The following is a 26,857-nucleotide window of genomic DNA, read 5'->3' as shown; positions in this document are numbered from 1 at the left end:
TCTCTGATGTGGAGCAAGTTTGAGGTCAGGCGGAGCTACAGGAACCTCTCTCTATCTTGGACAACAAAAGAAAGACGAAACCTCCAAATATCCCCAAAGTAGAGAGATAATCAAAAGTAGATAAAAATGGTAAAGGACAGGAAGGAGGGAGTGGAAAGGAGCAGTAGTGAGCCCGGCGGTGGTGGCACACACCTTTAATCCCCACACTTGGGAGGCAGAGACGGGCAGATCACTGAGTTCGAGGCCAGCCTGGTCTACAGAGATAGTTTCAGGACAGCCAAAGCTACACAGAGAAACCCTGTCTTGAAAAGCACCCCCCAATTGCTTTCTAGGTATTACTTTAGAGTCAGGCAGATATTTAATATAACTACAGAACAATTGATCTGAACTTTTACAGAAAGTAGAAGTGAGTAGGAGTGTGTTCAACCCCAGTGTGCCCCACCAGAAACCTTCGTTCTACATGGTATCTGGGTCTGTAGCTCAGAGATAGAATGCTTGCCAAGGATGCACAAGGCCATGTGTTCGATTCCTGGCACTGCCAAGAAACAAACAAATAGGAGGGAAAAAAGGCTAAAACATCATCAAAAGACTTACCATCAGGGCTTGCTAACATATACCTGAAGTACTAATACATGGGAGGGTAAGACAGGAGGGGCAATACTTTGAGGCCAGGAGCTCGAGAGACTGTTGGCCTCCTGTTCCTCCAAAGGACTTGGGTTCAGTTCCCAGCGCCCACATCGTGTGGCTTGAAATCCCCTTGTAACTCCAGTTATAGGGGATCCATCACCCTCTTCTGGCCTTCTCATGCACACACGTGTGCGTGTGCACGCGCACACACACACACACACACACACATACAATGTAGCTGGTAGAAAGAAAGTTCAAGGCCAGCATGAGAAACACATACAGACCTTATGTTAAGGGGTGGGGTGTCTTTTAACAGCAGGAGAGTGACCTGGTCAAGAGATCAGGCTAGAGTATGTACTCGAGGTCCTAAGGGGTGCTGGTGGTTTCTTGGCAGTTGGAGTCAGCATGGAGACTCTTCTAACCTCTGGTTGCAGCCCTAGTGGTTGTTTCCCTGGCATATCGTTAGGTGAGTGCCCATAATAACTGCCCTTGACTCCCTTCTGCAGACACTAGCCAAGCATGGTCTGTGCAAACTAGTAATAACGCGCCGACCTGTGAGCGGCTCTGCATTGCTGGCCTAGGGCCTTCTTGCAGACGACCTCATTTCATCCTTGCTGCAATTCTGGACTTAGGCTCTTGCCCCAGCCAGGAAGCTCAAACTCATTGAGATAATCTGCCCTTCCACAGACAAAGGGTGAGACTCCACAGCTAAGGGCTTCCCTCCTTTTTATCTTTTCTCTCCTTCCTTCCTTCCTTCCTTTCTTCCTTCCTTCCTTCCTACCTTCCTTCCTACCTTCCTTTCTTTCTTTCTTTCTTTCTTTCTTTCTTTCTTTCTTTCTTTCTTTCTTTCTTTCTTTCTATTTTTCGAGACAGGGTGTTACCATGTAACTATGGCAGACCTGGAATTTGATCTGTAGGCCCATTTGGCCTTAAACTCACAAAGATCTTCTTGCCTCTGGCTCTAAAGTGCTGTTTTCCTTTTTTATTTGTTTGGTTTTGTTTTTTTTTTGAGACAGTTTCTCTGTGTAACCCTGGCTGTCCTGGAACTCATTCTATAGACCAGGCTGGCCTAAACCCAGAGTTTCACCTGCCTCTGCTTCCCAAGTGTTGGGATTAAAGGCATGCACCACCCTGCCATCTCTGTTGTGCTACTCTCTGAGGGATGGAGCCAACTGTGGGATCCTGGAGTGAGTGTGTGTGTGTGTGTGTGTGTGTGTGTGTGTGTGTGTGTAGTTCATATATAGGCTACTGTTTCAGGCTCACTCATAAAACTGGTTCCTAGTAGTCCTACTCTGTAGCAATATATCTTCAAGGAAATTTGACGTTTTCCTCCTCTCTGAAACAGGAACAGCAAGAGTACCTTCTGGAAAGGGTTGCTGGAGACATGATGTAGGCATCATTGGCAGGTGAGAGCTGGGAACAGAGGCTCTTGTTATCAAAAACATTTTCCCAGGACTCAGTGACTCCAGAACCCTGTCCTCACCCCTCCCTGCCTCACGTATAGGGTTCCAGTTTTCCTTGACCAACTAACAAAGCACCTACGTATTCTCGATCCAGAAGGCAGGCCTGGGAGATGGCTCACTCCTACTGTTCCTCAGTTCCTCCCAGAACCCCAGACTCTGTTGACAGACTCTCTCTGCTATCCTAATCCAGACTGAACCCTGTTCCTGAGCTGTTTGGACGGCTAACAGTCCCTTTGGAAAGAGCCATTGTGGCTGAGGCTCTGGTCAGGCAGACTAGAAATCAAGTTTACTGGCTCCCAAGACTCTCAAATTGACCTTTGTAGCTGGACAGACTTTTCCATGGGCAGAGTCTCAGCATGGGCAGGTTGCCCAAGCTCACCAGTGTACACCACCTGGTGCCAGCCTTTTCCATCCACCTCTTTGTTTCTCTAAGGGACAGTGAGGATGAGCGATAAGAGGCTCAGGATTCCAGACAGGGAAGAGCTTTGTTTCTGGTTTTCATAGACCTGAATACACTGAAATGTCCCTTGTGGCACCAGTCTGTCGACACTAACCAGTTCTGAGATGAGACCTTGATTTTATGTTCTGAAAATCTCAAAGGTCCCCAAGAAACCTACAGAGTACTTTTATTTCTTTAAAAACAAAACCAAACCCTGAATGTCGAGTTTCATATTAATACTACTAATAACAAAATGGACACAGAAATTCATTCAATTCACCACTGGGCTATTTACTGAGTACCTACTATGTGCTCAGCAGTGTGCCAGGAGCGCAGAAGCCGCCTACTCCCAAGGGAAAATGCATGCTATCATCTATTTACATGCATGTGTGCCGGGCTCTATGGTTAAGAGCACTGGCTGCTCTTGCAGGGGACCTGGGTTCGATTCCCAGTGCCCATACGGTTGCTTACAACCCTCTGTAATTCCAGTTCCAGGGGATCTAATGCCTTCTCCTGGCCTTCCTGGGCCCCTCCTCATGGTGCATATAAATGCATGGAGGCAAACACCCAGGTACATTAATAAAATAGTTTAAGAAGAAGCCAGGCAGTGGTGGCGCACACCTTTAATCCCAGCACTCGGGAGGCAGAGGCAGGTGGATCTCTGTGAGTTCAAGGCCAGCCTGGTCTACAAGAGCTAGTTCTAGGCCAGGCTCTAAAACTACAGTGAAACCCTGTCTCGAAAAAACAAAAAACAAAACAAAACAAAAAACCAACCAACCAACCTAACAAACAAAAACTCAACAACAACAAAAAAACCCAAAACCAAAACAATAATAATAGCAAAAACAAAACAAAACAAAACAAAAACAAAAAAACCCAGAAACCAAAAATTTAACTTATATTTTACTAGTGTGTGTGTGTGTGTGTGTGTGAGGGACACAACACACATCCGGAGGTCAGAAGACAAGTTGCAGGAGCTGGTTCTCTCCTTCTAGCATATGGAGCCTGGGGACCCATCAGGCCTGGTGCAAGAGGCTTTACAGCCTTTGTCTACTGAGCTGTCTCTCTAGTTGCTGTTTAAGACAGGATCGCATGTAGCCCAAGCTGGCCTCAAATTCCCTACGTAGCTGAGGATGATCTAAATTTCTGATCTCCTGGCTTCTACCTCATGGGTATTGGGAGTACAAGTATGTGCCATCCAGCCGGTTTACAGAGTGCTGGAGAGGGAACCCAGGGTTTTGGGAATGCTAGGCAAGCACCCTGCTGACTGAGCCGCACCCCCAATCCCCTGTGAGACACTTTAATTGCACCATCCGGAATAAATCTCCTGACTCTAAAGATGTGGGCATTGCTATTGCATTTCGCAGGTGAGGAAAAAGATTTGGAAAGTTTCATGATTTGCTCCCAACCACTTGCAGAGTGAGAGCAGAATTCCAGTCCTGTCTGCTGGAGCCATCTGTTTTGGTCCTTCCCACCAGGTTACAGGGCCGGGGGCAGGGGGTGGGGTGGGTAAAGGACTCAGCTGGATTAGTGACCGATGAGCTGGTGGCAGCTCATGATTGGGACTTTACGGCCACAGCAGGTGAGACAGGGACTGCTAGGTGGATTTCCGGAGGGAGGCAGCTCTGACACACCCTGGGCAGGACTGAGAGAGGCTGTGTCGGGATGCTGACCCTGTGTTTGAGTGAAGACAGACAGACAGCCTAGTCATAGCTGTGTCCGGCTGCGGCCGAGAGGTGGGAAGCCTTCCCAGAATGTCCTAGAGCAGCTGAGGTGGCAGTCTCAACTAGGAAGTCTCCCAGAGTCAACAACAATGCTGGCAGTCGCAGCCGTGGTCAGAGGATGACATCTTTGGCAGAAAAGAGCTCTGGGTGTGGTCTAGAGGTGGGGATGGGCAGCAGGAACCTTGGGAGGGATCCAGCCTCAGGAACCTGTCAGACGTTACCAGTATGGAATCTTCAGGCTTTGTGGGGAAACAAAGGAGAGAGAGGAGAATTTCCATTACGGTTTGCTTTGACATTCTCTCGGGTCATGGTGCGTCTCTCCACAGCCATTGAAGGTCTTCCTGTAGCATCTCCCATCCTGTCGTGTCCAGGCACCTCAGTCTACCCTAATGGGCTTCTCGCCCAAAGTGTCCGAAACAGCCCTCTCTCTCCACAGGCCACCCACTCTGGGCAGCCTCATCACTGCCCCCTCCCCCCACCTCTCCCCAAGGGGGCCTGCACAGCTCACCAGTACCTATCCTTTCCCAAACCCGGCCCTTGACATTGCTGGTGACTCTTCCAGCTTGGGTTGAATAATTGTTTGGCTGCTATTGGGGTTTTGTGTTGTAGGTGTTTCCCTAAGGAGGCCACCCTGCCCTTGAGGGCGGAGGGCTGACTCTTCTTCTGAAGGCATCTCACTTTCCTGTCAGTAAAATGGAACCAATTAAGTCTCCCAAAGCACAGTGCTTACTGAAGCCCCCTATGACTCCGTCAGCCCTGTCCTTTAGTGTGGGACAGTTTGTGTGCGTGTGTGTACAGATTACAGGAGGCAGATAAGGACACAAGGAAGGGGGGTGGACCCCAGAGAACCCGTAGAGGCGCACAGAAGGGGCCTTTCTTTTGGACCAATATATTCCTAAAGGCTCCTTAACATCGTACTCAGTGCGCTACAAGCTCATAAGCCACAAAAGGTTTCTTCGGTAAATCAGGACTCGTGGAGACAGCGCCTTTCCAAACCCGCAGACTGGAGCCGGAGAACAAGTCCAGCAGCCACCCTAGGCTGTTTACCAAATGCACTGGGGGGCGAGGGGAGCTGTGTCCCTGAAACCTTTTCCCGACCCCACAAGCTCCGCTCATCGCCTCCGCTCGAAAGAGGAGGTCACCGAGGTGCTTGGAGGAGACACCGCTCGGCCCAAGTGACCGGGTGCTGGAGTTCCGAGGTCCTGGGATCTGCAATCCTAGAGGGTGGAAGGGCAAGTCCTTGGGTTCGAGAACCGAGGCGCGGGTCTCCAGGAGCCTTAGGGGGCTTCCAGGTGTAGCGTGCAGAGGCGCCGCGGGGAGGAGGAGAAGTGGATGCTCCGGGGCGGCCGCGGGCAGGGGGCGCGTCCTGCATGTCCCCGCCGGTCCCTCTGGGCTGCTCCTGGGCCCATCCTCCTGGACGCGTCCCCGCAGGCGCGCACCGCGGGCTCAGCCTGTGGGCTCGCGCTCCCGCGGAACGGGGAGCGTGCGCGCGCGCCCTCCCTCCCTCCTTCCCTCCCTCCCCGCCCCGCCCGCCCGCCGCCACCCCGCCCCCGGCCGGGTACCCTCGCCGGACCCGAGAGAGAGCGCCGCCGCCATCTTAGCCGCCGCCTCCAGCGCAGCGCAGCGGACTAGGGGAGGGCGCGCGCGGCCCAGCAGCACGGCGGCTGCTGCCCTCATCCCGGTGCTCGCCGCGCCGCCCAGCCGCGGGGCCCCCGGCTGCCTGCGCCCCTCTTAGCGTCCCGCGCGCCTCCCTGCCGCTTCCGCGTCGGGCCGGCCGCGGCGCCCGGAGCCCGAGCGATGCTGCGCCGCCCTGCGTCCGCGCTGGCCCCGGCCGTCCGGCTGCTGCTGGCCGGGCTCCTGTGCGGCGGCGGGGTCTGGGCCGCGCGAGGTAAGCGGCGGGGCGCGGTGAGCCGGGTGCGGGTACCATAGCCGGGTGCAAGGTTGGGCGGAGCGCGGGAGTCATGCGGGGCCGCGGGGCTCGGGTCGGGGCCGGGTGCGGGAACCGTGCCCTCGGTTCAAGGTGGGGGCCCGAAGGCGGGAGTCATGCGGGGCGGTTGGGTTGTGGGCAAGGTGGGTACAGCGCTGAAGTCGTGCAGGGCCTCGGGGTTCCGGGCCGAGTGCGGGAATCGTGCCAGAGCCCGGGGTTCGGGTCCTAGTGCGCGCATTGTATCAGGCAAGGTTCGGGTCCGAGTGTAGGAATACTGCCAAGGCCCAGGGTTCGGATCCGAGTACGCGAATCGTTTTGAGCAGGGTTTGGGTCCGAGTTCGTGAGTAGTAACCGGGTGCAAGGTGGGGACAGAGTGCAGGAGTCGTGTAGGGGTTTGGGTCCGAGTATGGGAATGGTGCCAGGGCCCAGGTCCGGTACCAGGTCCGAGTGCACGCATCGTATTGGGCGATGTACGGATCCGAATGCGCAAGTCGTCTACGGCAAGGTTCGGGGCCCAGCGCAGAGATCGTTATCAGGTGCACAGGTGCAGGACCCACTGCGGGAATGGTATCAGCGCCCAGGGATCGGAGCCGAGCAATGTGGTGTTATTGGGGCGCAGGGTTCCGGCCCGAGTGTGGGACTGACTGCTTGGGCGCGGGACTCCGGGCTGAGTGCAGAGCACGGAGCCGGCTCGCTCCGGAGGGTCAGGTTCAGGCTTGCAGAGCCGGCCACTGAGCTACGGAGAACGTAGGCGCGCGCTGCAGTTGCCCGGGGAAGCCAGTTTTTTGCCTAGGCAGGGCACCTGGGCCTTGACCGTCCCGGTTGCAGCCCCAGGGTAGTGGAGGTGTTGATCTGAGAGATCAGGGGACGCACGGAGTGGGGGGGGGTCAGCCCACTTTCCGGTAGCGAACTCAGCCTGGGGGGTGCGCCCCTGAGTGGGATGCAGTGTACGTGTGTTGGGTGCTCAGAAGTGCATCAGCCTAGGGATGCACGCACGGATTTTGGTGTGTGCTTACATAAGAATCCACTCCTCCGCACCCCTTTTCCAAGGTCCCGGTTCTCTGCAGCGGCTAGGTGGACACCACGACTTCGCCCCTCTCCGCCTCCTCTCCAAGTCCTTTAAACGTGATTTCCGAAGTAGCAGAGGCGAAAACTCCGCTTCCTTCCCACCCTTTCACCCAAAGGCGAAATCGAGAAGGTGTTTGTGACCACTTCTCACCCACCGGGTGTGAGCCAAGTGTTCAGCGCCTGCAGCTTTACTCGCGGTGATGTGCAAGAAACTAGAAGCACTGTTAGTTAATTCCTTAGGATTGGAGGTAGCAAATAGTATTTCTTCATTAACTGATTGTTGTAATTATTCATCCACTTCAGTTAAACATTTTACCTGCCTTCTGATATTGACTGAGCTTGCCACCAAGAAGCTTACGCATTGCAGATGAAGGCTTTTGAGTGGAACTTGAGATTGTAAACACTGGCCCTGGTCTTCAGGTATTCTTGGTAAATCTTCTATAGGATGCTCGAATCTGTTTTCTTCGAGTGTGTGTTTTGGTAATAAAGAGAACTTTGGGAGAGGTAGATTAATAGAAATCTGGATGAGATGGTCACATTATAACTTTGCAAGCTTTAAAAAAAGATTGCTTTTTCTCCTTAGCCTGACTTAGGAAAGTCGTGTTCACAAATTAAAGGGCAGAAGAGGCCAAGGCATCCTTTGTTCCAGTGTGCCACCCAGGGGGCGATAAACTGAGAAAACTGCTTTTATTTCGTTTAGAACATTCTGTCCATTCTTGTCAAAGTCAGCTCCCCCTCGACACTAAGTATCTAATTAGGCTGCATTGGATTTTTTAAAAGTTACATCAAGCCAAGTTTGAAATGAGGTTTGAAGCCTGATATATATATCCAAGAAGGGGGAAAAGTCAGTTTTGGGAAAACCCTCATACATTAAAAAAAAAAAGTGCTTGGTTTGGGTATTTTAGAAACAGTTCAAGTCATATTTGGTTTAGTTGACAGTAACCCTGCCTTTTTGAATCCATGATTTTTAAGTTTGTTCCTATACCTGCGTCCACTGTCCATCATTTAATTACTTTGGTTGAACTATGGTATCATCTCAGCTGATTGTCCCCCTTACGGCAGACGGCCGAGAGGAAGGGAAAGCTTCCACTGGGTTGAGTGAGTCATTTGTAATCTGATTTCTCTAGCTTTTCCCTGGTGCAGTTATGGTCCACTGGGGTTCTTAGTCTTCAAAATAAAAACATTTGAACATCAGTTTTTCTTTTGCATTTGTTATTTCTTATTTTTTCAGCTTGCACATTCATGAATATTCCATGACATGCTAATAAAACAATTTCAGTTCGAAATGTTACAAATGAGCTTTATATGTAAATAGCCAAGTTGTGGCAGTGCTTTCTGTAGACTCATTATTTCAATTAACATCTGAGTCCTCCCAGCAATGCTGCTGCTGGAGACAGAGCCCAGGGCCTTGCCTAGGCTGGGCAGGTACCCTGCTACTGGGCCACAATTCCACCTCAGCATTAAGTTCATTTCATGTTGCCAGACAGAATGGCATAAGCTACTATTCATATTCCATATGTCTTGAAAAATTATTGATGGAATAGAGCTCACATGCAAACTTAGAGGGAAAATGATAGCTATCCTAATATAAATTGCATTGGTGTATTAATTGTCTTGAAACTCTTATTTTTTTTCTTTTTCTTATTCCATCTTTGAGATAGTCTCACTTTGTAGCCTGTAGCTTGTTGTGTAGACCAGGATGGCCTTGAGCTCATGGGGCTTCCCTCCGGCTCTTTCCTACTGCTGAGGTTACAGGCCTGTACCTCCTGTCTAGCTAATTAGTTGTTTTGTTTTAGAGTACTATAGAATTTCATTTTAATTAAAAAAAAGATCAAGTAGCTGGGTGGTGTCGGTTCACACCTTTAATCCCAGTACTCGCGAGGCAGAGGCAGGCAGATCCCTGTGAGTTCGAGGCCAGCCTGGTCTACAGAGTGAGTTTCAAGATGGCCAGGGCTACACAGAGAAACCCTGTCTCAAAAAAAACCCTCATATTTTAGATATGAAGAATGTGGCCTAAAATGACATTATTGTGAAATACAGCATTTTTATATCGAAATCAGAAAATGCTATAATTGTAACATTTTTCAGTAATGGGGTAAACTTATTAAAAACAAGTCTGAGTGTTTAAAATGATAAACCTGAGACACGTGAAATTTCACAGCACTAAATTATTGCAGCTCAGGTGCCATGATGTGCACCTGTAATCCTAGCACTTGGAGGTAGAGGCAGGAGAGTCAGAGATTTGAGGGCATTCTTGGCTGCATAGACAGAGGCTAGCTTGGGCCATATGAGACCCTGTTGCAAACGATAAACTAATTGCATTTTTTCATTATTGCTTTGTAAGATAGAAAAATGTGATTTTCTTGATAGAATTTTATTTCATGTAAAAGAATTGAAGCAGAACTGGTGAGATGGCTTAATGGGTAAAGATGCTTTTCATTAAGACTGATTGTAAGTTCTGTCTCTGGGACTCACGTGGTAGGAGAGAGCCAACCCCTGCAAGTAGTTTTCTGATCACCAAACATGTGTCACGACATGCCATACCTGTGTCATAACATGTACAAGCTCTCCCACCAATATAAAGAAATAGAATATTAAAAAGAACCCTTAAAAATAGAAGCAGGGCTGGAGAGATGGCTCAGTGGGTGAGAGAGCTTACTGCTCTTGCAGAGACCTAAGTCTGGTTCCTGGCACCCACATGATGGTTCACAGCTACCTAATTCCAGTTCCAGTGGATCTGGTGCCCTCATCTGGTCTCCAAGGGCACTGCACACATTTGGGGCACATACACACATGCATGCAAAACATTAAAAAAAAAGGTAAATAAATCTTTTTTAAAAAATGGAAACAAACCAGGCATGATGACTTATAACTGTCATCATAAAGTTCAGGAGGGTGAAGCAGGAGGATTGCATGAGTTTGAAGCAAGCCTGGGCCATGTAGTGAGTTCCAGGCTATTCTAGTTGAGGCTTCAGAACATTCTACCTTGCTTTTCTTGTGGTCTTGATTTGGGAGAAGCAGAGTTTCTCAAGGAAAATCCATGTTTGCAAATGGAAATTTAAAATAAAATACAGCTTACACAGAAGGTGAGGAATATGCTCTCTTGTCTGGCGGAGATGATTTCTGCAGAGTCGTGTCTTTCATTGTTAAAAAACCCCAACCCCACGGGGTCCTTAGACACAAGCAGAGGCTCCCAAAAGGTCCCCGGTGGGAGCCTCATGCTGTGACAGCCACGTCCTGGACAGGTCACCTGAAGAGCGACCACCACTGGTCAGCGTTCACAGCCCTTTGCAGCGTGTTAGGTATGGCTCCGCTCATTTGATCATTTAGCTTTAGGATGATATTATTAGACTGGACATTTTCACAGGACGTCTTGCTGAGTGTTTTTTCTTTTTTTTTAAAAGGTTCTCGGCAAAGATTCAGTTATTTCAAAGTAACTGGATATGAAGTATCTTAAAAGCCTGTAAAAATGCATTGAAGGTCAACTTCCTTCCATGCCGAACCCCAGCTGGAAGCTGGTGGCAGGCAGCGTACCAAAAGAAGGCCAGTGTTTGCCTCTGTGCCTCTTTGGTCAGGGTGGACATTGTCTCAGTCTCCTGTTTTTTCAGATCAGGCTGCTTCTCTGTCCATAGAACTCCCATTGAGTCTGTGCTCAGATTCTCTGTTTAACTCATTCCTTTTCTTCATCTTTTGCCTTTGGCCTGGGAACCGAACCCAGGGCCTCATGCATGCTAGGTCACCACTCAGCCTCTGAGCAGAGTTGAGGTTGAAAGAAGACCTCTGTTTCCTATAACCATTTAAAAATTAAGTGCTAAGTAATCACACTGCAGATGGAACCTTGTGCTTACTAGGCGAGTGCCGTGCTGCTGAGCTACATCCCAGCACTCCCTTTGAAACGATGCTGTGGAGATGCAAGTGCCATGAACTCTGCGGTGTGTTTCTATGTATGTCAGGTTGACATCAGGTGTCCTCCTCCGTTGTCCTCCAGTTTATACTTTCATCCAGGGGCTCTCACTGAACCAGAGCTTACCAGTCAGCTAGACTGGCTAGCCAGCGAATCCACATGTCTCCATTTCTCTCCACCCCAGGGGTAAGCACAGACCTTCTAGAGCACACCTAGCTCTTCCGTGGGGCTGGCGGTCTGAACTCGGGACCTCACGCTAGTGCAGCAGGCAGCAGGCAGCATGTTAATCACAGGCTGAGCCGTGGCACAGTCTCCTGAGCTGGCCTCCTGACTTGCTGTGTGTGTGACCTTGCAGTTGTGATCCTGCCGTCACTTGCCACCCCCAGTGCTGGGATGATAGGTGTGCGCCACCACCGCCCAGCCTTAACCTCCTGCTTAATCTCCTTATGTTTAACTGTTTAACCTCAGACTTTGAGGCTGTGGCGTCCTGTGACCTCCATAGTCACTCAAGGGAGCAGTTTTCTGCTCAGACATTCCCAGTTGTCTGTTCTTAAGTTGGAGGTTGCTGGTTTTTTCTTAATGGGGCAAAGAAACATTTCACCTAACCAGTTCCTTCCTTCACGTCTGTGTCCCAGGTTTTGAACTGAGCTGGAAGGAACTTTGAAGGCATTGTCTTCTGTTGGCGCAGCCGGTCCCCACCCCCTTGGACAGACAGGCTGTGTGCACCTATGGGACTCGGGATACAAAGCCTCTCTCATGCTCTGCTTTCCTTTGGACCCAGTCCTATCCTTCCTATCTTGGCGTCATCTCAGCCTGAGACTCTTTGTCACTTTTCGCTCTGACCCACAACATTTTGTGGCGCAGTATCTCCCAGATTCTCTTGTTTGGTGATCTGAGATGGAGCCAGCTCATGTTGGGGACACATGCAGACTGTGAGGCTAGTCTTCTGAGTAGGGCCGAACTTCATGAAGGGGTCGGAAATGCCACATGAATTCCTAGGCTACAAGTAGCTTAGACAATGACAATTGCTCGTTCATTATATTTTTGTTAAGCTAATTGAAGATGGATTTAAAAAGAAAATTGTTTTGTGTGGTCCTTTGATTTTATTCTTTAATTAATGTTCCTTATTTACCCAATCTTAATCCCAGTACAAACATTTAGAGACATGCTTTTAGAATCAAATGTACTTTGAAACTTAGTAAGAATAAATACCATCTTTCATACCTCTTTAAAATGAAAGAAACAAAAATATTCTAAGTTCTTCCCAATACTTAAAAGTTTTTTTGGGACAGGGTCTCAGGTAGCCTAGCCTAGCTAGCCTCCAGCTCCATACGAAGAAACTGAGAATGACCCTTGAACTTCTGATCCTTCTGCCTGTGCCTCCATGTGCTGGGACCAGGCATGTAGTGCTAGTTAATTATGCCCAGTTTATGGGTGTTGGGGATCACAGACACACACACCTCACACTCGAGTGTGACTTTGTGCTTGCTAGGCAAGTACTCTACAGCTCAAACCGCACTCGTGTGTGTATACTGCACACTTTTTTTTTTTTTTTTTTTTTTTTTTTTAAAAAAACAGAGTCTTACTATGTATCCTAGACTGGCTTAGAACTCACACCCAGGCTGGCCTTTAGCTTACAGCAGTCCTCCTGCCCCAGCCTTTCAGATGGACCGGCCAGGGCGTAGTCTCCCAGCTGATGCCTGCCTCCTGCCTCATGGGAAGACTGGCCTTTTATTCTTTAGTAGCCTCAGGATGCAGGCTGCCCCTTCTTTGTGTGCACAGCACCTTGCCAGAGCCATGCTATTCTAAGTTCACCAGAGACAGTGAGAGCAGGTGGGGTTGGTGCGTGATTTGGAGGGATTAAAACCCTGGGTCAAACAGATTGTGTTTACCTTTAAGTATGTTGGCTAATTCCTGCCAGTTTCAAATTGCATACGGGATTAGTACCTAGAATGACAGTAATTAAAATTCCCAGCTAATCCCTCATTTTTTTTTTCCCTGCCATGCATTTCAAACATTTATCAAAGAAATAGAACAGTGTGCGCTGACGTGTCTCTAATTTTTTTCCGGCCTCCTCTGGGTAAAGTGTGTGGAAGAACTGTGGGGCGGGAACTGGCAGTGGGGATTGGCGGCTTTGTGCCTGAGCCCCCAGGTACAGTGCTGCATTAACGGCAGGGTATCTCACAAGTCCTCAGGGTATGTTCTAAGCCCTGCGTTGGTGAGGGCTGATCTGAGATTCTCTAAATAGCTGTTGACACCTGTGTGAGATTCCCAAGCAAAACTTGGCAAGGGTTTAAAAAGGCTGTGCCCAGGTGTGGGAGTGCCTGTGCTTGGTTAGCCCTGGAGTAAGTAGTACTTCAGAGTCTCTGATCGAAAACAAACACCCTGGGGCTGCAGTGTGGCGCAGCAGGGAAGACTTGCTGCTGCTAGTCCAGAGAACCTGCTGAGTTCGGTTCCCAGCAGTCTTAACCAGGCAGCTCACAACTGCCTGTCACTCCAGCTTCCGGGGATCCCGTGCCCTCTCCTGACCTCCCTCATGCACACGCACACATGTGGCATACACATAAATAAAAATGATAAGTATTATGGCTCAAGTGTGGCTTTTTGCTAGAGCACACACTGTGTGTGTGTGAGGTCCTGGATTTGATCCTCAGTATTGCAAAAGCAAAACAATTCGGGGACTGGAGAGATGGCTCAGGGACTAAGAGCCCTGACCTTGCAGAGGACCCAGGTTCGGTTCCCAGTGCTCACGTGGCAGCTCATGACCATCCCTAATTCCGGTTCCGGGGAATCTATGGGGGCACTATATGTACATGGTGTGCATACATTCATACAGGTGAAACACTCATACATGTAAAATAAATAATATTAAGATAGAATGCAGCAAGAAAAACCTTAACTGTTGGGCAAGCAGGACTGCTCAGAAGGTAAAGGCGCCTGTCCCACAAGCCTGGAGAGCCGAGCTGGATTCTCATGGTCTTTACGATGTGTTTAACTGTGAGGCTGTTTAAATAGTGTGGCTGTGATTTGTGTATTAAGTTCTTAGTTTCTGGTTTTTGTGTTTAGAATATAGGGAAGAGAGAGCTGCAGTGTTGGCTGCTGGGTGTGGGTTCTGAGCATTTCTCTTGGGCTTTAATTTGCTAAAGCTGTGCGCATATATAAAAAAAGAAAAAAATAGATTATTTTAGGGAAGATGTAGTTGTAGAATTATTGCTTATGTCATTTCTTAAGCAGTTATGCTTTTAATGCTTAAAAGAAGGCTAGCATTGTCTGCACAAAAAATTTGGTGACTTCCCTCCCCTGAATAGTAATGAAATTACTTCTATTGAGTAAACTTTTTATGTCATCTTATAATAAAAGCTGAAAAATACCTTTATTTCTATTTGTTAAAAAAGGCTTTTCTATATGTATCCTTGATAACAGATTTTGAAGATATCATGTAAGATGATAAAACATTTGAATGGGGCATTAGATGTAAAAAAGTTCAGTTTAAAAAGAAATGTTTGGGGCTGGAGAGATGGCTCAGTGGTTAAGAGCTTTGCCTGCTCTTCCAAAGGTCCTGAGTTCAATTCCCAGCAACCACATGTGTTCACAACTATAGGTAATGAGATTTAGTGCCCTCTTCTGACCTGCAGGGATACATGCAGGCAGAACACTGAATACATAATAAATAAATAAAATCTTTAAAAAAGAAATGTTTGTTTTACATTCAATGTTTATTTGAAATCAAAAAAAGAAAAAAGAAACGTGGTGGAAGGAGAGAACCGAGTTCTGAAAGTTGTTCCCTGACCCCTACATCTTGCTGAGGTGGATGCCCCCAAACTCCTGTGCACACACACATAATGGGGGGGGGGGAAGAATCCTTTTTCTAGATGAATTGGATATATTTAAACCTCTTTTAAGCCGTGTGGTGGCACATGCCTTTAATCCTAGCACTTGGTAGGCAGAGGCAGGCAGATCTCTGAGTTTGAGGCCAGCCTGGTCCACAGAGCGAGTTCCAGGACAGCCAGGACTACACAGAGAAACCCTGTCTCAGATTCTGCCTCCAGCCCCTGCCCCCACATCCTCTTTTAAACTTGTATGATTAGCATGGATTTTCTTTCCTTTTCCTCCTTCCCCCCATTTTTCTTGCCCTCCCTTCTGATCCCCCCACCCTCACTCCTCTTCTGCTCCCCCCTTTCCCTTACACCCCCCCTTTTCTGGGGATTAAACTTGGCTTTGTGTATGACAGGCAAGCACTACCATTGGGCTATCTGGGTCCTGCAGGATGTCACACTGCTCCCCTTCTGGGGACTTTAATAACAAAGGCCACAGAGAACCGCCTGCCTCTGCCTCCTGAGTACTGGTATTAAAGGCACTGCACCCAGCCCAACAGTCTTTTAATTTTACGATGTAGTCTCACTGTGTTCCCTGAGGTTGGACTTGAGGTTGTTTTAGGCCCAAACAATCCTTCTTCAGCCTCTTAACTGGAAGCTGATTAATTTTCTTATCTTTCAGAAATCTGAGTATAGGCTGGTAAACTGAGGCAGCTGGTGCAGAGGGGAGCAATGGAACGTTGGCTTAAATAGCCGGATGTTGACAAAGTTAAGCCATGTCTAGTCTGTCCTGATTGGAATCTTTCCTCCCGATGCGCCGAACATATTTTATTCCTCTGTATCTGGTTCCGTTGCAAAGCCGTCCCTTCATGCGCTCTGCTACCTTCTGGAACTGTGTCGCACTGGAAGCCAGCTTTGCCCTGACAGTGCTTCCTGGGACCACAGTTATAGGTGATTCTAAGATGACCCAGAAGGTCACTCGTTCAGTCGTTTGTTGATCCGTGAAAACAGCAACTTGAAACTCACATTTCATTTTATTTTTTTATATTTCTTAACATGGTTTTTTAAAAGTTTGTTTGTTTGTTCGTTTATTTATTATGCATACAGTGTTGTATCTGTGTGTATCCCTGCAGGCCAGAACAGGGCACCAGATTTCATTATGGATGGTTGTGAGCCACCATGTGGTTGCTGGGAATTAAACTCAAGACCTCTGGAAGAGCAGTTAGTGCTCTTAACCGCTGAGCCATCTCTCCAGCCCCGTTTCTTTATATTTCTAACGTTTCAAAATCCTTGGAGTTTGCCAACTGACCACTGAAATTTCCTCAGCCTGTAGTGAATGTGAGTGGAGATTTGTAGGAAAACGGCTCAGTCACACCCAGCAGCACCTCATTGGACAATCGTAGCCGAAACTCGCAAATCACGTGCGCTGAAGAGACGGGAGGGAGAGTTCCGGTTACGAGTTCCAGAGTTCCGAGTGAGCGCAGCAGGATGGGCCAAGGGTGGACAGCAGCCCCCTAGTGTGGTGAAGGGGAAGAATGGAGGCAGAGAGGAGAGATAGTGCACGAGCCTCCTACTTCAGCTCCTGATCAGGGCAGGTATAGAGATAGTGCACGAGCCTCCTACTTCAGCTCCTGATCAGGGCAGGTATTGTGTCCACCATGGGGACTGTCTGACCCTTTCTGACCCTAGGTCTTGCTGTATATAGCCCAGGCTCTCCCTCTCCAGTCCTGGGACCATAGGCATGGGCCACTTCACATGTCTTTCAGGAACTGTTTATTAATGTGCGTTGTATAAAGTAGTGGCTGATCACATCTAATCGTTTGTACTAAAGAATTCAACTTGAGTGGCTGTTTGAAACTGTCTCTTGGGTTTTCCAAATTATTTAATCTATAAGAATCAGATTTGCTCTTGTAGAAGTATTTCACCAGTGTAAAGATAAAAAGTGTGTTTTAGAGTCAGCCGGATAACTCAGCAGGTGAAAACACTCGGTGTGGAAGCCTGTTGACTGGAGTCTGGGGCCTGGGCGACCCTGACCCTTCCACGTGACAGTGGAAAGGGAGAGCCAGCCCCAGCTCCACACATGGGCTGTGGCACTCACGTGCCCACGCTCAGACACAACACCTCGTGCACACATGCACACTCACCTGATAATAAATCTCAGAAGGGGGCTGGAGCGATGCTCTTACAGAAGGAACTGAGCTCAGTTCCCAGCACCTACACTGACTAAGAATTGTGTGTAACTCCAGACTCAGGGGCTCCAACACCCTCTGCAGCAATGCATGCCCGCGCACACAGAGATCCATGCAGACAAGGCACGTACATAGTAAATAAGAGTAAATAAATGCAAAGGACATTTAAAGTGTAATCAGGGGTTAAGAGCACTGGCTGCTCTTCCAGAGGACACAGGTTCAGTTCCCAGCACCCACACACATAGCATCTCATAGCTGTCTGTAACTCCATTTCCAGAGGATCTCTCACCCTCACATAGACATACATGCAGGCAAAACACCAATGCACATATAATAAAAATAATCTAGATTTTGGCACAAGGTTTTACAGAGCTGATACACTGCTCTGAATGTCCTGGAACTCGATTTGTAGACCTTGGACTTACAGAGATCCACTTGCCTCTGCCTCCCAAGTGCTGGGATTAAAGGCCTGCACCAACACTGCCTGGCTGAGATATTCTTAATGGGGCGTTCATGTTCTTTGTTATCTTTACTGGAAGCCATTCACTGAAAACACGCTGCAGTGCCGGATATGGTGGCTCACTCTCTAATCCAGCACTTGGGAGGCAGAGGCAGGTGGCTCGTTTGCTCTTTGTACCAGAGTTAGGTATGGTGGCACTAGCCTGTAGTTTTGGCACTCCAGAGACTGAGGCAGGAGGATCATTTTAGCTCAGGAGTTTGAAACCAGACCAAGCCACATGTGTAATAATCAATCAGGGGAGAAGCAGAGCCTGCGTTACCAATTTTTCGGGTTCCTGTATTGTGATCTCATATCCCCCTCCACACAGAACTTGGTGTGCCTGTTTTGAGACAAGTTGGTCTCAAGTGTAGCCTACAGTGACCATTAACCTGATCCTCCACCTCCCTAGTGCTAGGATTACACTCTAGGCCATTCTCGGACTTAATTAAGGATTTTAAGGAACTTAACATGGTTTTGTTTCTGTGCGTATTTACTATATTTACTATGTTAGAAGGCTGGAGGTGGCTCACACCTTTAGTCCCAGCACTCTGGAGGCAGAGGAAGGAGGATCTCTGTGAGCTCCAAGCTAACCTAGTAAACAGAGTGAGTTCCAGGACAGCCAGGGTAAAAAGCCAAGAAACAAAATAAAAGGAATCAAAAGTAAGATCAGTTGAGCAAATTAATAGTCAGAGACAGTAATAATGTCACCACATGGTCATTTAACACATTCATTTCTTTTTCCTAAAATGAAAAGAGTTTAGAGAGCTGGAATGTGACTCAGTTGTAGAAAAAAAAACACTTGCTGACATGCAGGCGTCCGTGGGTTTGATGTCCAGCAACCCAAAAACAAAATAGTTAACATTTAGTCAGAGTGGCCCTGATTTATTTTCTAGTCTCTGATTATGAAGTGAGCTGAATTCTCTATCCAGTCTGTTCTGTTTGAAATAGCTGAGGAAAGTTCAGCCTCACACTGAGGCAAAGGTGTAGACCTCCCGAAAAGACCCCCCCCCCCAAGAGACTGGAGCCACCTAAGCAAAGGTATAGACCTCCCGAAAAGAGCCACCTCCCCCAAGAGACGGGAGCCACCTAAGCAAAGGTGTAGACCTCTCGAAAAGAAGACCCCCCCAAGAGACGGGGGCCACCTAAGCAAAGGTGTAAACCTTCTGAAAAGACCCTTCCCCAAGAGACTGGAGCATACCACCCACCAGAGCGTACTCCAGCTCAGGGCACACTCCAGCCGCTGTCCCTCTGGGGTAAGTCACCTGTAGTTTGCTTCTGAATGCTGGGTGACAGTGCAGAGCGCAGTCTGCAAGGGGCCTTTCTGTGGCACAGAAGGGTTCGCTTGCTGCTTCTTACTGTGCTCCTCATTAACCACGAGGGGCCCCATGGAGTGCAGAAGAGAGTGGCGTTCTGGCCTTCAGGCCTGGCATTGCTTGTGGTACCATGCATGCCACCATTCCCCAGTGAGTCCTCACAAATGGAGAGTCCTCCCCTTGGTGTTGGAATGGTATGTGCTTGTGAGCTGTATTATAGAGCTCATGTAGCTAGTGCTGACCTTTAACTCACGACCACCCAAGTACTGCGATTACTGATGTTCACTACCATGCCTGGTATTTCATTAATTTTTATTTTATATGTGTAGGTGTTTTGCCTGTATGTTTGTATGTATATATGTGCAGCACATACCTGCAGTGCCTATGGAAGCCAGAAGGGGACATTGGAGGGCCCTCTGGAAATGGAGTTACAGAAGGTTGTGACCATGTGGGTGCTGAGAACCAAACCTGGGTCCTCTGCAAAAGCAGCCAGTGTTCTTGATCACTGCAGGCTGCTCCCCAATACACTTCCCTTTCTCTTGGGAGGTGGTGGTAGTGGGACAAGGACCACTGAGTTGGCTTAGTCGACAGTAACAAATTATCACCTTTGTTTATCTGGCCTCAGCAGCCCCTGGAAGCCTTTAAGTGTGTCCTTTCATTGTAAAGGCTTCATGATGAATGGAGTCTGTGTTTGCTCTTGGCTTTATTTTCTGAGAAATCCACTGGGATTTCTCGGCATCTGGCTTTCCCCAGTGACAGATCCACCCTCAGAAGCCTGCCTGGGTGCTCATGGGAAAGGCTGTGAACTGGTAGCTCTGGGTATTTTGTTTTGGTGTTGCCCTCGACAAAGCCAATGCCTTGTTTTTGCTTTGACAACATCCCCTGCATCTGGGCTTTGCCTCACTGTGCTCTATTCCAGTCCTTATTACTTTTTGTGTGTGTTGACAGCCCTTGGTTGTAAAGCTGACTCTTGCCTGCCCACTTAAACAAGCTCTGGTACCTTGGATGGTATTGCATTAGGACATTAGGGACTTAAAACCCTTAAATTTTAAAAGAAAAAAAGTTACTGTTATCTAAATAACAAAATCCAAACACCCCAGCTTCTGACTCACAGTTGCTGGAGTTCTAGAAGTAAAAGGAACTTCAGAAATCCTGTTGCTTACACATTTTACCAAAGCAGAAGTAACCTCTTATCAGTGGTTTTTGTAGCTCAGGACCAGCAGATTTAAGAATGAACATGGAGGTGGCTGGAGGGATGGCTCAGAGGTTAAAAGCACTTACTGCTCTTGCTGTAGATCTGGGGTTCAGTTTCCCACACCCACATGGTGGCTCACAACCATCTGTAACTGCTGTGGGATGATGCTCTTGTACACTGTAAAGATTTGTCACTCATACTGGTTTAGTAAAATGCTGGTTGGCCAGTGGTCAGGCAGGAAGTATAGGTGGGACAAACAGACTAAGAGAATTCTGGGAAGAGAAAAGGCAGAAATGCATTCGCTAGCCAGACACAGAAGGAAGCAAGATGAGAATGCTTTACTGAGAAAAGGTACCAAGCCACGTGGCTAAACATAGATAAGAATTATGAGTTAAGTTGAAAGAGCTAGTTAATAATAGGCCTGAGCTAACAGGCCAAACAGTTTATAATTAATATAAGCCTCTGTTTCTTTGGAACTGAACAGCTGTAGGACCAGGTGGGACAGAAATTTCCATCTACATGTAACTCCAATTTCAGGAGATCTGACACCTTCTGGTCTCCACTGAATCCTGCTTGTATATGGTACACACAAACTCATAAAAATACATGTAAATAGAAAAAAAAACTTAAAAATAAACAAAAAGTCCTGGTGCAACTGGGAGTGTAGTAGCTCCATGTTAGAGCATGTGCTTTCAAATGCAAAGCCCTGGGTTCAACCCTGTTGGGAGCTGTGAACTCCCCAGATCCTGAATTTCTAGTAAACAACTTGTTTTCCTCTGCTCTGAGACAGCCTTCAGCTGCTCTGAGCACGAGACCCTCAGAAGTTCCTGATGGCAGGAGAGTGGTTTCTGGTGCGTTCGGCTGGGACATGGCTATCAGTTAAGAATCTCTGTATAAGTGGCTCTGGTACACAATAAAGGGGCATTCTGGTTTCAAGGATGACCCGTGTCTCTGTCTGTGTGTCTTTGTGTGTTTCAATCTCCAGCCACTTGCCGGGTTCACGAACTGTATGGCATTGCATAGAGTGCAGAAGGGCGTGATGCGCCGCAAACCCCAGCACAATCCCGAAATATTTTTAATAATTACTACATTGTATTTATATTTATGTATTTTTTAAGACGGTTTCCCTGTGTAGACTCACTCTGTAGACCAAGCTGGCCTCGAACTCAGAGATCTGCCTGCCTCCACCTCCCTAGTGCTGGGATTAAAGGTGTGTGCCACCACACCAGGCTTGTGCCTTGTATGACATTTACATGTGTAAACACCTCAGAAGCTTGCACTGCGCTCACCTCGAGCAGACACCTTAGAAAGAATTGACTGTGGCTTGACAAAATGCTGCTCTGAGTGCTGTCTTCCATGCTCACCTGTCTCTGGAGGAGCCCTGCTTTGCCTTGGAAGCTGATTCTGGCCCTGCTGCAGGAAGGCAGCCTTCATTGGCTCAGAGTCTCCACAGGGTGGATCTGGGTGTGGTTACCCCTTTCTGTGAGCTCTAGCATGGTTATTTAATTTTCTCTGTGACCCAGATTTTCTGTCTGTGAAATGAGATAGTAACAATAGCTAGGGTTGTTTGTGGGTGAAATAATGACGTGATGTGTTCTGACCAATTGGATAAGTGTGTGTGTTGCTTTACTAATTCCCTGTAAATCCCCCATACCTCTTTAAAATTGATGAAATTACATGTCATAATATGCACAATTGAAAAATAAAATTAAAAAAATTTTAAGTTCACTTCTACGTGTGTGTGTGCTCACATGTGCCATGTCATAAGTGCAGAGATCAGAAGACAGCTTAAGGCATTGGTTCCCTCTTTCCATTGTGTGGGTCTCGGGATTGGACCGAGATCTTCAGGTTAGGTGGCAAGTGTGTTTACCTGCCAGCCCAGATGTGTATGTGGCCCTACATTTTTAGTTCACATGGGCAAGTACCAGAACAGTAGGTGGATGGCATCTCTCGTCTCAAGCTGCTCATGTCTTTGTGGGTGTTTGCATGCTTGTGTTTCGATGCTTTCAGTGTGCTGCATGTTGACTGTTCTAATCGTTGGTATGTTTAGTGGAGTCTCACTGTCATTCAGACAGGGAGTTTCCTGAAGACAGCGTGTGGGCATCTGTTCACACACTCACTCGCCTTGCTGTCTGTGGAAGAGTCTGGTGGGGGCTGGAGAGATGGCTCAGCGGTTAAGAGCATTGCCTGCTCTTCCAAAGGTCCTGAGTTCAATTCCCAGCAACCACATGGTGGCTCACAACCATCTGTAATGAGTTCTGGTGCCCTCTTCTGGCCTGCAGGCATCTACATAGACAGAACATTGTATACATAATAAATAAATAAATGTTAAAAAAAATTTAACAAAACAAAAAAAAAATTTAAAAAAAGATTCTGGTGGGTCAGGTCTTTAGCCTAAGATTGTTCATTCTCTCGCGGAGTTGCCTCTCATCCTCATGTTCTCGCTTGCATTTCCCTTTGAGACGAGGCTTTTATTTTGTCACCCAGGCTGGTCTCTTATGAGCTCCATGATCCTCTTGCCTCAATCTCTCAAGGGGCTCTAGCGACAGGCACACCTGACTCATCTGTCTGTCCATCCATCCATCCATCCATCCATCCATCCAGTCATCTAGCCATCCATACATCCGTCCGTCCGTCCGTCCGTCTGTCCATCCTTCCATTTATGTAGTCACAGGGTCTCACTAAGCTCTGGCTGTCCTGGAACTAGCTCTTGTAGACCAGGCTGGCCTCGAACTCACAGAGATCCTCCTGCCTCTGCCTTCTGAGTGCTGGGATTGAAGGTGTGCGCTATGGCCGACTGCGTTTGGCTCTTCACTGAGACTCGATTCCTTTGTGTCTCTTGGGTGGAGCACACCCTTCCAGATGTGCTCTGCCGGCCTGTGGCTGTGCTCTGCTGGCCTGTGGCTTGCTGTAGAGCAGAATTAGGGGTTTTAACAGCTTATCGCCATGTACAGAGCCATCTGGCTCTTTTTCCTTTGTTATCTGTTTGGCTTGTGTATTCCTTGTGTGTGTTTTGGCAGACTTTGCCTTTCAAGGAATTGATCTGTTTCGTTTAGTTTACCAAATTGTGTGCATAGAATTATTTGTATCCTTTATTCTTTTTTTAAAAATTATTTTATGTGCATTGCTGTTCTGCCTGCATGTATGTTTGTGTGAGGGCGTTGGATCCTGTCTGTAACAGGAATTACAGACAGCTGTGAGCTACCGTGTGGGTGCTGGGAATTGAACCCAGGTCCTCTGGAAGTGCAGTGAGTGCTCTTAACCTCTGAGCCATCTCTCCAGCCCCCATATTATTCCTTTGTTCTATTTAATGTCCACGAATCTGTAATGGTGTCTTCATTTCTTAAAATATTTTAGCTTTATTTTTAATATTTATTTTGCGTGTCTGTGTACCACATCCATGCAGTGCCCATGGAGGCCAGAAGGCATTGGATCTTCTGGAACTGGAGTTACAATTGTGAGCTGCTATATGGGTGTTTGGAATTGAACCTGGGTCCTCTGGAAGAGCAGCCAGTGCTCTTAACCACTGAGCCGTCATTTCTGATATCAGGAATCTTTTTCTTAGCCTGGCTACAAGTTTATTTTTTTCCATCTTTTCAAAGAACCAGATTTGATTTTGTTGATTTTTCTATTTATTTCCTGATACAGATCTAACTTTTGTTTTGATTTCTTAAATAACCACTTTTTGTTTGTTCTTGTTTTCTTCTTTTCTTTCTTTCTTTTTCTTTTTCTTTTTCTTTTTTTTTTTTTTTTGAGATAGGGTTTCTCTGTGTATCTCTGACTGTCCTGGAACTCACTCTGTAGACCAGGCTGGCCTTGAACTCACAGAGATCTGCCTGCCTCTGCCTTCCAAATGCTGGGATTAAAGGCCTGTGCTAGTACTACCCTGCTTAAATAACTACTTTTATATCATTATTGCATTGATTAGGGCAGTGGTTCTCAACCTTCCTAATGTTGTGACCCTTTAATACAGTTCCTCATGTTGTGGTGACCCCAACCATAGAATTATTTAGTTGCTTCTTTATATCTGTAATTTTGCCACTGTTATGAACTGTAATATAAATATCTGATAGGCAACCATTGTGTGGTCGTGACCCACAGGTTGAGAACTACTGATTTAGGGTCCGTCTGTGTTTTGTTTGGGGGTACTCACGAGGCTGGTTTTGGATTCTTTAGTCTAAGGTGATCCTCCAGACGCTGACTTCAAGCTGTAGGAACTGTAGGCTCGTGTTATTGGCCCTGGCTTAGATTTTTTTCTTTTTTAATCTAGTCACATGTTGCTTTGTGGGGAGAGGTATCATGAGGAATGTGTGCTAGGTGATCGGATCCCTCTGTAAGCATAGGGTGTACTTACACCAGCCATGTGTGGTTCGGCGACTGGATCACTCTATAAGCATAGGGTGTGCTTACATGAGCCTGGATGGCACAGCCCACCATATACCTGTACTATGTGTTAAAACCTGCTTTTTACCTTTAGGTTGTTTTTCTTCTTCTTTTTTTTTTTTTTTCTGGTTTTTCGAGACAGGGTTTCTCTGTGGCTTTGGAGCCTGTCCTGGAACTAGCTCTTGTAGACCAGGCTGGTCTCGAACTCACAGAGATCCGCCTGTCTCTGCCTCCCAAGTGCTGGGATTAAAGGCATGCGCCACCACCGCCCGGCTAGGTTGTTTTTCTTTTAACCTTATTTAGTCAATAGCTAGGACTCTGAAATGCACATTAGCCTGTATCTACATAGGGTTGAGATGGCCGATATCTTTTTCCCATCTCTGCATCTCATTCCTTAGGCCTTTAGGGCAGTAACCGGCTTCCACATTATCTAATGATGACAGAAAGGGGGACATTCTAAAGTAGCAGCAAACAGTATGCCCCGTCTCGTCCATTCATCTGCTGCTGTGAGTATTCATGTTTATTTGACTCCATTCTTTTCCAGTTTCTTTGGCAGTAGGAATGGTGCTGTTAGCTTACTGAGAAAGTCCCAACAGTGACAGAAACATTTTTGTTTTTTTTTTTAAGATTTATTTATTTATTTGTTATGTATACAGTGTTCTAACTGCATGTATGCCTGCAGCCAGAAGAGAGCACCAGATCTCATTATAGGTGGTTGTGAGCCACCATGTAGTTGCTGGGATTTGAACTCAAGACCTGTGGAAGAGCAGTCAGTGCCCTTAACCACTGAACCATCTCTCCAGCCCTTATTTTTTAATCTTTATTAATGTCTGTGTACCATGTGCATTAGGGTTCTGGAAGAGTCCAGAAGAGGGCATTGGATCCTAAAGAGCTGAAGTTACAGGCAGTTGTGAGCTGCCTTATGTGGCCACTGGATACTGAACTCAGGTCCTCTGCAAGAGTATCAAGTACCCCTGAGCCGTCTCCAGCTCTGGCAGAATGCCGCAAAGGGAGCCCTTGCCCTCCACTTCCCCAGGCAGGTCAGCTTTTGACATCTCCAAGCCAAGCTTCCTTTGTTCTCTCAGGGGTTCTTCATGTGACTTGGATTCTCAGGTTTCCATCAACTAGCCTCGTTTCTTTCTCTCTGGCTGCCTCCAGTGGTGTGGATGTCACCTTTCAGGCTGAGGGTTCAGTGGCGGTCCCTACACAAGGACAGTACAGGACAATACTGGTGTAGCCTGCTAGCCCTTGCCTGGCTCAGATTCTCAGTGTGATGCTTTGTTCTGGTGCAAGCCTTTGTCCTTCCTCCATTCCATTCATCTGGCTGCCTGTGACCCTCCCTCTGATTGGCTGATTAATCACTGCACATTCCATCCATTCATTCTGGCTTCGCATCGGCTCCCATTTGACAAATGGGTTAGAGAGAGCCTACTGAGGACAGAGCCTTTGAAAGGTGGCTGGAGGGTGGTCTGGGTTCCTGTGGGTTCCTGATTCTCCTGATTCTGTGCCCTTTCGAAGAGGCTACTAACTCATAGTAAGCCTCCCGACCTCTCTTTGGCCAGTCCCCAGCTCCCATCCTGTTCCCAGTGCTGGCATATAAGGGACAGCCTCATCGCATGTTCAGGGGCTCAGGTCTGAGCTCGGGCGTGCTTGCCCTAAGCCCGTTATAGCTGCTGCTGCTGCTCAGTCTCAGGCCTGACTTCCTGAGAACCTCAGGAGAGAAGCATCCAGAGAGCCTGTGCATGTGAATCATGTGGCTGGCTCCTACAGTTTCCTGGTCTCTAAAGGCACAGAAACCAACCTAGGACGTGGTTCCTCCGCAGCAATGCCTACCAAGTGGGCCCATCTCCATCTCGTACAAATCCGTCTTTGTGAGCAGCGTAGTTCCCTTCAAGAGAGCGATGGCATAGCTTGGTGTCCTGGGATTTAGAACAGCCAGAACAGCTCAGGCAAAACTAGTTCTTTTCTTCTTCATGGTCCCCTACCTGGGAGTCAAGTTGTCTCATTGTTACATTCTGTTCTTTCCGGTAAAAATAAACAAGCTTCTTGGGAGACCCTGTGGCTGAATATGTGGGCAGCTTCCTTTTCTGTCTATCTTCAGAGCGTTAGCATTTGTTTCTAAGTCACACGGGATTGTCAGGGCACCAGTCTTGCTATCATTGCAGCACGGGAACGTAAATAGCAAAGGAGAAGAAATCAGGAGCGAGGACAGAACCCTGGTGTTCTGGCCAGGATTTATGGATTTAGAGGTGATTGTAACTAGCCTTTGACAGTACTTAAGGAAGCAGCTGGGAAGGATTTTGCATTGATA

At 47.7% G+C, this 26,857-nt stretch overlaps 1 protein-coding gene across 4 annotated transcripts in view; it reads left to right on the top strand.

The window, feature by feature from the left end:
* Positions 1-6,016: 6,016 nt before the first annotated feature.
* The window catches only part of Clstn1 (calsyntenin 1), a 63,979-nt gene continuing 43,138 nt past the window's right edge, over positions 6,017-26,857 (top strand). For all 4 annotated transcript variants that reach the window (XM_038332885.2, XM_038332883.2, XM_038332884.2 and 1 more), the window contains exon 1: positions 6,017-6,141. In XM_038332885.2, coding sequence (XP_038188813.1) covers positions 6,051-6,141 — 91 coding nt within the window. In that variant the 5' untranslated portion in view covers positions 6,017-6,050. The remainder of the gene's footprint in view (positions 6,142-26,857) is intronic.

Source organism: Arvicola amphibius, chromosome 6 (assembly GCF_903992535.2).
Source record: "Arvicola amphibius chromosome 6, mArvAmp1.2, whole genome shotgun sequence".
NCBI classification, from domain to species: domain Eukaryota; kingdom Metazoa; phylum Chordata; class Mammalia; order Rodentia; family Cricetidae; genus Arvicola; species Arvicola amphibius.
This window is presented reverse-complemented; position numbering and strand designations above follow the sequence as displayed.